At 35.8% G+C, this 9,419-nt stretch overlaps 2 protein-coding genes across 2 annotated transcripts in view; one reads left to right on the plus strand and one right to left on the minus strand.

The window, feature by feature from the left end:
* LOC133516621 (vitamin K-dependent protein C-like) overlaps window positions 1-8,780 on the minus strand; it is a 42,469-nt gene extending 33,689 nt beyond the window's left edge. Inside the window, exon 1 of the mRNA XM_061849635.1 lies at window positions 5,737-8,780. The gene's annotated coding sequence lies outside the window, so the exon portion shown is untranslated. The remainder of the gene's footprint in view (window positions 1-5,736) is intronic.
* On the plus strand, window positions 1,422-2,939 carry LOC133515949 (15-hydroxyprostaglandin dehydrogenase [NAD(+)]-like). Its single transcript, XM_061848599.1, has one exon. The coding sequence runs from the start codon at window positions 2,142-2,144 to the stop codon at window positions 2,889-2,891; it is 750 nt and encodes a 249-aa protein (XP_061704583.1). The 5' UTR covers window positions 1,422-2,141; the 3' UTR covers window positions 2,892-2,939.
* Window positions 8,781-9,419: the final 639 nt, after the last annotated feature.

The raw sequence follows: 9,419 nt of genomic DNA on the forward strand, positions 1-9,419 counted from the left end.
AAACGGAACCCTTATAGATTCGTCATGTCCGTCTGTCTGTTCGTTTATGTCACAGCCACTTTTTTCCAAAGCTATAAGAGCTATACTGTTCAAACTTGGTAAGTAGATGTATTCTATGAATCGCATTAAGATTTTTATACAAAAATAGAAAAAAAAACAATAAATTTTGGGGTTCCCCATACTTAGAACTGAAACTCAAAAAATCTTTTTTCATCAAACCCATACGTGTGGGGTATCTATGGATAGGTCTTTAAAAATGATATTTCTAAAATAACAGAATGAAAAATCTAAAAAAAATATATGATATACATTGCCATGCAAACTTCCACCGAAAATTGGTTTGAACGAGATCTAGTAAGTAGTTTTTTTTTTAATACGTCATAAAATTTAAAAAAATATATTTTTTTCATGAAACCCATACGTGTGGTGTATCTATGGATAGGTCTTCAAAAATGATATTTAGGTTTCCAATATCATTTTTTTCTAAACTGAATAGTTTGCGCGAGAGACACTTCCAAAGTGAAAAAATGTGTGTCCCCCCCCCCCCCTGTAACTTCTAAGATAACAGAATGAAAAATCTAAAAAAAAATATATGATATACATTACCATGCAAACTTCCACCGAAAATTGGTTTGAGCGAGATCTAGTAAGTAGTTTTTTTAATACGTCATAAATGGTACGGAACCCTTCATGGGCGAGTCCGACTCGCACTTGGCCGCTTTTTTTCTTTAATGCTAAAGTCAAACTGGACAAAGCTATTTTACTTTTTATTGCGGCTCATAAATTGTGTTAATGAGCGATTATTTACAGACTGTGTCGAAGTGATCCAGCTATTCTATTTATAAGTAATCTAAGTTGGTAAACATTGCTAATAAGCTTAAATCAAACTTAGACTCAGCAATTTCGATATGAGAAGAGCGCCCTGGGTTATTTGTTTGTTTAAACTTTATTCCACAAATTTACAAAAAGAGTACAAATGGCGAACTTAACGCCTTGAGACATTCTCTACCAGTCAACCATTGGGCTAAACAGAAAGTAGGTCTGTGCTTCGAGTAAAGTTTTCAATCAGGAACTCTGCAACGAATGGATCGATTGGTGTCAAAATAAATCCCTGGACTGTTATAACACACCATAGTAGGTTATAGTTATTATAATAACCTATACGCGGTAAGTAGCTTGAATCGGTTTCAGTTTTCAATGATGAACAGCGAGGTCTATTCGGATAACAGAATCGTCCGCATGTAGATTGCATTTTTAAAATGGAATATCATCGTATAAATCTAGATAAGAGGTGTTTACTATAAGAGACCCCTCACACTAGCGTCTTTCGAGCGAGCAGCGGCGCGAGATTCACGCAACAGCGCTGCGATGGCACCACTGGCACCAGTGGCATTTTTCTAGCGTCATCAGCTTTTTATCGGCACCCGTGGATTCCATTTCCACATGTATAATTGTGTATGCATGCATCCGTTAATTTAGGTCACTTCATATAGCTTCCATAAGCACAGATGATGTTCAAATGATGCGTCGACGCTCGCTCGAAAGGCGCTAGTGTGAGGGGTCTTTTAAATATAACTTTTCACTGCGATTCTGTTTGCATCCTATCCACCTTTGATAAAACGTATAATGTGTAGGTACTCGAATTATTTTAGCCAAGGGTGACCGGCTCATATATCTGTTCTATTTCAAGTTTAAGATCAAATAAAAAAGCTGGCAGTACCAAAACTGTCATCGTAGACGTTGAAATTGACACGGCAATGAGGGACACAGCTTCGTTCACCTGGCCCGGTAACTTCATGCAAACCTAAGGTTACCGGGATTACTACTCCTATTATATATATATAGTTTGTATTGCAATTCTCAATCATGTACGTAACGATCATTAAATTGCCCGAAAAGAGAGGCCACTTGAAAGCGACCAATCAAGATTAATCCGAGAATACAATCAACAAAATCCCACGGAAATACGTTTTCCTATCCGAACATTTCCGTAGGTTAGAAAATATAATTGTACAGACAAACTTTTTTCCTTAAGTATTTTTATCATTCTATTAATGACGTAGATTACTGTGAAATGAAAGTATAACATGAAGCGATTCGTTTCAGTACCCGAATATATTTATTTGGGTTAAGACGTGACTATGTTGAAAGATATACAAGGAACTACCATAGTAGTGACCGGCGGCGGAAGCGGCATCGGTCTCGCGATCGCCGACGCGTTTCTCCAGCACGGCGCCCACCACGTTATTCTCCTCGACCTCAACGCAGAACAGGCGGACCAAGCTACTGCAACTCTAAACGCAAAGTACGAAAACAAGGCTACGTTCATTCTATGCGACGTTACTAAAGACCTGGATCAAGTTACGAAGGTTATTATAGACACATACAAAACTGTGGAAGTATTGGTAAACAGTGCTGGTATTGTTAACGAAAGGAATCCTAAGAAAGTGATTGAAATAAACCTAACGGCGGTCATAGAATGGTCATTGAGATACTTGGAAATTATGAGGACTGACCGTGGTGGAAAAGGCGGCACTATTATCAACATATCCTCGATGTACGGGTTTATGGTAGATCCATATTTACCTACGTATAAAGCTTCTAAATATGGCGTCCTTGGTTTTACGAAGAGTAAAGGCCATGAATATAATTTCAAGAAAACAGGCGTAAGACTGCTTGCCATCTGTCCAGGAGTCACAAAGACGAATCTCCTCGCTGATTACAAGAATTTTGAAGAAAAAGAGAATCAAGAGGACTTTGTGGCAACGTTTGACAGTTTTCCGTGGGCAGAGGTCACGAGGGTGGGGCAGGCTGTTGTCGAAGTGTTCAGAAAAGCAGAAAGTGGGACGGCATGGGCAATCCAGGGCGACGAACCCGTGTTTGAGGCTTAAATTTGAATATAAATTAAAAAGATTTATGGAATACTTGATTATGAAAAATGTATTTTTGTTTTACATGGGTGTGTAATAAAGCGGGTAAATAGTGGGTAACAGTAGTTACAGTAGGTAGTTGCAATATTGGAGTGATAGAGATGGAAATTCTTGTTAGGTCCAAGAAGTATTTAGGTCAGTAAAGGTCGTCTCATCCTTACGCTTCATGCAGTGTCCTTGCCATGTGTTTAAGCAGCCATACATCAGTATGTACGCGTACATCTCACGCGTACAAGATGTACTACGAACGAGTTGATGATGTCGCCGTCCTCAGCTGATATGATTCTGGCTTCAAAAAGTGACATATATTTTTTTTTAGCGTTAGTGACGCGACAAGGGTAACCTTTGATTGCTTAGTATAGCATGATGGCTTTCTTTGTGTATGGTTTTTCTGCACGCTTATACGATTCTATTAAATATTCTCTTAATGAGCGTAAAGCAACAAGTAACAGATAATAAGCCATAAAGTAAACAGATAAGATTAGGTTACATAGTTCTATGAAAAGAACGCGTAAATCAAGCAATTTATCTCTCATTACCTATTTAAAACGTTGGTAGGTATTATATTATCTGTATAAATATATTTTATTTATAAATAATTGAACATCAACGTCACATAAAATAAAAACCGGTCAAGTGCGAGTTCGGTTTACTCGCGCACCGAGGGTTCCGTACAAACTTTGAATTATCTCGTGTAACTATAAAGGCAGAAGACTTCTGAACAGAAGTACCTATACTAAGTATGATTATGTACAGCGCCATCTATTGGCAAATCGTCTAACTAATTTGCGCGGTGTAATGCACGTATGTTGGTTTTTCGAGGATAATTGTATATTATGTGAACCGATTTCAAAAATTGATCTTTTCTCTTAGAAATTTCAGGTATAATAAACATACGTAAAGTTGGTTAAATTGCAAACTGAATTTGGAAAGGTTTTTAGATAAAAAAAAAGTTACAAAGGTAGAGGTCTGATTACATTTTTCCTGCAAAATATATAGTAATGTTAATATTATTTTAAAAAATCATAATTTTTTGTCGGTAAACTTAGGAGATAAGGAGGGGGGGAGGGAATATTTTATTTTCACAATTTCCATCATAAATATACAAAAAAGATCTGAAATGTACAATTTGAGCTCTTTCAAATGATATTCCACTTGACCTAGTCACTATATAGACTTTGAAATTTTGCCCCCTCTTCATATTGGGCATTTTCCATAGTTAATAAAAAAAAAATACTTAATATATTGTTTGGGTTAGCGTTGTTTATAACTATTCCAAATTTCAAATCGATAGCTTAAGTAGCTCTCGAAATATTTAGCGATGTGACAGACAGACAGACAGACGGACGGACGGACAGAGTCGCACCATAAGGGTTCCTTTTGTACCTTTTTGGTACGAAACCCTAAAAACACTAAACAAAACTTAAAACTAATAATTACTAGTTAAACCTAAACACACTATAACTCAATACAAAAAAAAACTAAAACAATAAAAACTAAATGTAGAAAATCTCCCTTAAATCACCCGCTTCCGGAAATCTCCACAAAATACTGGTGACATTCCCCCTCTGAATCGCTAGGCCTAGAGCGCCCGCTCCACTCGCTCTACCCTAGATCCGGCCCTGCACGCATACGTCAGGAATTTCCCCTGAAATGTTAGGATTTTGGTCCTTTGTCAGGATTACGAACAGTCTTGGCCAGTGTCAGCGTTTTTTTTAGAATACTCAACTTCCTACTAGAAACTATCTAAAAGTTTGATAAAATACCTACTACGCGGAGCGACTTGAGTTTCAAAAACATACCTAGACGTTGAACAGGCAAAAAAATGCTTAATAAATTAAAATAAGATAGAATTAAAATAAGATAGAGAAACAGAAGTGTAATTAAAGAGCCATCGGGAGGTTTGGAGAAATGGCCGTCCACATTCGTGTATCGGAGTGTCAGGATATTTGAGGTACCGTCCGAAGTTTTGTCGGGATATTCTATCATTTCATATATAATATACTCTCATTGTACTGATATTTTTCGTGCGAACAAGAGGCACTACTAGCACGATAACGCTGGCGATAAGAAGTAAAGAAAGTGACGCCATCAACGATTATGATTGTGGTAAATTCACGATAAGGATTATGGTGTCTCTGTCTTCTCATTAGTGACACAATATGGGTGAATGGGTGACCTTTCATTTTTAAGTTTTTTAATGAGCGTAAAGCAAACAGTACCCCTAGTGTAAATATTTTCGACAGCGAAACGTGACGTACGCGTTTGCGTTAAGTGTCATTTTGTATGATATTTTTGACTTTCCAAAACGTCCCGCTTGGCGCGCTGTTCAAAAACCCATACAAAATGAGACTTAACGCAAACGCGTACGTCACGTTTCGGTATCGACTAAATTTACACTAGGGGTACAGTAACAAATGGTAATCCATAGACAGATTAGACTAGGTTACGTGCCGCGTACTCTATTAAATTAGAATGTGTAAATCAACAGGCTATAAAGAAACCAATGATGTTTAAATGAAGGTAAAATATGGTTTTATTTAAAAAATATATTCCACCCCAACTACCCTAAGGGAGTCAACCTTAAGGGATGAATTTTCAATAACGTACCGTTTGAGGTCGCACACTACTGGCTCATTGATTAGTGTTAAGTGAATGTGAATTCATAAGTTTACTTGCTAGTCTTGCTACTAAATGCAAGTAGCATTTGCTACTAAATTTGTATGAAGTCTCACTTGGCACTAAAAACTTATCAACTTATCAACTGATTTATCATAACCTATTGTTTTATGCAAATATTACTTACTGCATTGACTGCATGGGGGCAGGTACCGCTGTCTCGGCCGGGCCCGCACGTTTACATATGCTTCGTCCGAAACGGACAATGATTCCGTCGAGGATTGGGACTCGGTAACTATGTCCGACTCGTAAACTATTTGCTGGTCCTGCAAACGCAATAGTTAATTGTGCAACAAAGTTCGTCATTTCTTCGAGTGCTTATACTAACTTTTCATTTCTCATGCTCTAAAGGTGGGTCATTGTTAACTAAAAAGTGTGCAGAAAACTTTTATATTACGATAACAATTGAAATTTGATATTAAATGTATCTGTAATGCAATTGCCATTCTGATATATAACTCCCCATTTCATGAATCACGATACTTTTACTTGAATTGTTAATTGAAAATTTACTTTTTACCTAAATTGTCACCAAATACTATAAAAGTTTATACTTAGTCATGTTTTTAAATACACATGTATTTTATTTTCTTCATATTCAAAATGAAAAGTAGAGTGTTTAACTCGGGTGACCGGCACCGTTTCTGTCTCGGACTATTAAACTACCTCGACTGAAATAAGTGGGTTTTATCTCTTGGTTATCAATCTACTGTGATCTCGTGTAGGACATACGACGTTTCACTTTAAGTAAAAGGAAAAATACGGCATGTACTTAAACATGTAATTCTTGTTCATCACTTTTTCACTCATGTTTTCTAAAGGCATTCTTATAATTAAGTTTAATTATCGTAATAAAACAAACAAGTTTCCGAAATTCAGAAATTAGAAATTCTACAATTTCGCATATACAAACTTCCTAGAACATGGGTATCTGATAATACCTTAACGTAAATGTAACATAGTACATACTAAGATACATATGTAGGAAAGTAGCTCCACATTTTATTTTAGTTTTTGACAGAGTTATTTTAGACATACAACACCAAACAAGAACAATGTTACTAATGTTTCTTTAAAATGAGATTTGGCCTCAAATTCTACTAAATCCGTTCCACAAATAAATAATTACACTCACCTGAGGTAGAGTACTTCCGAGACACAAAACTATGAAAAATATTGTAATACGACACCACATTTTACTCGCGTTGAAATATTTTTATTAATAATTGTTTATGTACCACGCGATCATGTGGTCAGGTTTAAAGTGTACTAAGTCGTTCTTTGATCTCTCGGTATGGACACTAACGGAGGTTAAAATGTTGCTTTTGAATGGACCAGAGAGAGATAGGCCGAGTTTTACAAGCTTTTATGTTTGCTTGTCGAATTTCTTGCAATGTCTGTTTGTAAAATATTTTGTCTATAGATTGTGTCATTCACGAGGACGCGTGTCTTGGCTCCAAATGTCATGTTATTCAAGTTTAGATTTGACAAATCTGCGCGTCATTGTGGATGACACGAGCTATACATTACATTAGTCATCTAAAAATGTGTGATAAAACAGACTTTGAGTCAACTTTAGTTACCCGGTTAAATAGAAAAACATTATAACAGCTTCTGTTATAAACAAACATGCATATTTTAATTTTTAGACGGACCTTTTCTTGGCATTTTCCTTGACCTCATGGAGAAAAGGAACTCGGAATTTTGCCCCGGTATGCTTATCAATATTTTTTGCACAGCCACTGCTACTATCCAGGTAAGTTAATATATCTACAAGCTGATAAACCCCACTACCCAATATTATTAATTAATAAGCGATGCTTAACTATAATTTTGCTAATTCACGAGTGAGCGTCATTTTAGGTCCCCAGGAGGCTGTACGACATGTTTATTTGGCAATGACCTCGCGGATCAATGAACTCTCATCGACTCTCGATCTGCAATCGATACACTAGCCAATACCAACCTTATTCAACTATATCTTAGAGGCTAATATTGGAAAACAACAATCTTAACTTTAGGAAATGTTAATTTTTGGATTTACGATTTCAGTAAAGGTATCGAGAAACTTTAATGAGTTCAATGTATGATGTTCGTGTGACTAATCACTTAGTAATGCACGTTTGTTATTCCTTAACGGAAATGTATTTCTTTTCTAACAAAATATAGCTTAAGAGGAAAGTGGACGTCCGTTTCTCCATAAAAATTAATACCCGTTTGGTACTATAACTCAACACCATGCGCGTGGCAACCTGTTTGCGGCTGGGTGTCCGTGTTTGTGCTCCTCATCGGTGCCCCTGTGGAGTTGATGTCGATGTGCGCGGCCACCACGGGCTTTCGTGTCAAAGGAGTGCTGGGCGTTTTTCCAGGCACTGGGCTCTCAACGACATCTTGCAACGCGCGCTCGCCAGCGGCGCTAACGTGCCGGCTTTGCTCGAGCCCTCCGGCGTCCTCAGGGACGATGGTAAAAGGCCGAACGGAATGTCATTGATTCCGTGGGAGATGGGACGGGTGTTGGTGTGGGACGCTACATGCGTGGACACACTAGCCCCATCCCATCTTCATGGCACTTCCGTCTCACCGGGTGCAGCGGCGGATGCGGCTGAGCGAAAAAAAAGATTAGCTCTAGTACAGCCGCATCGGCCAAGAATATAGTTTTACCCCTTTTGGTGTGGAAACACTTGGCCCGTGGGGTCCCGGTGCACTGAATTTTTTTGGGGCTTTGTCAAAGAGGCTTGTGGATGCGACTGGGGACCGTAGGGCTGGCAGCTTCTTCGCACAGCGCATTAGTATTGCAATCCAGCGGGGTAATGCTGCCAGCATCTACAGCACCCTGCCGAGGGGTGAATTTTTATTTTAGTTTAGGTTTTACTAAAAAAATGTATTATGTTGTATTGTATATTGTAATTACATAAATAAATATATTATAATATTGTATACCCGTTTTCCTCTTTGAAAACTGACATGGAAAATATAATTTTTTTTTAATATATGTAATTTGGTGTATATTACTTATTTATAACGTATGCATGTCCCTTAGTTTTGTTATATATTTCATGAATACTATTGGAACGGTTATTATTATATTCACCGTTAAATATTGGTATTTTAAACTAAAACTAAAACTAAAACTAAAACTAAAACTAAAACTAAAACTAAAACTAAAACTAAAACTAAAACTAAAACTAAAACTAAAACTAAAACTAAAACTAAAACTAAAACTAAAACTAAAACTAAAACTAAAACTAAAACTAAAACTAAAACTAAAACTAAAAATAAAACTAAAACTAAAACTAAAACTAAAACTAAAACTAAAACTAAAACTAAAACTAAAACTAAAACTAAAACTAAAACTAAAACTAAAACTAAAACTAAAACTAAAACTAAAACTAAAACTAAAACTAAAACTAAAACTAAAACTAAAACTAAAACTAAACTAAAACTAAAACTAAAACTAAAACTAAAACTAAAACTAAAACTAAAACTAAAACTAAAACTAAAACTAAAACTAAAACTAAAACTAAAACTAAAACTAAAACTAAAACTAAAACTAAAACTAAAACTAAAACTAAAACTAAAACTAAAACTAAAACTAAAACTAAAACTAAAACTAAAACTAAAACTAAAACTAAAACTAAAACTAAAACTAAAACTAAAACTAAAACTAAAACTAAAACTAAAACTAAAACTAAAACTAAAACTAAAACTAAAACTAAAACTAAAACTAAAACTAAAACTAAAACTAAAACTAAAACTAAAACTAAAACTAAAACTAAAACTAAAACTTAAACTAAAATTAAAATTAAAACG

This window comes from Cydia pomonella, chromosome 3, assembly GCF_033807575.1.
Source record: "Cydia pomonella isolate Wapato2018A chromosome 3, ilCydPomo1, whole genome shotgun sequence".
In the NCBI taxonomy this organism is placed as follows: Eukaryota; Metazoa; Arthropoda; class Insecta; order Lepidoptera; family Tortricidae; genus Cydia; species Cydia pomonella.

What these genes read in the sequence shown, in the direction of transcription:
- LOC133515949 (XM_061848599.1), top strand. Translation starts at nt 2,142, where the DNA reads ATGTTGAAAGATATACAAGGAACTACCATAGTAGTGACCGGCGGCGGA.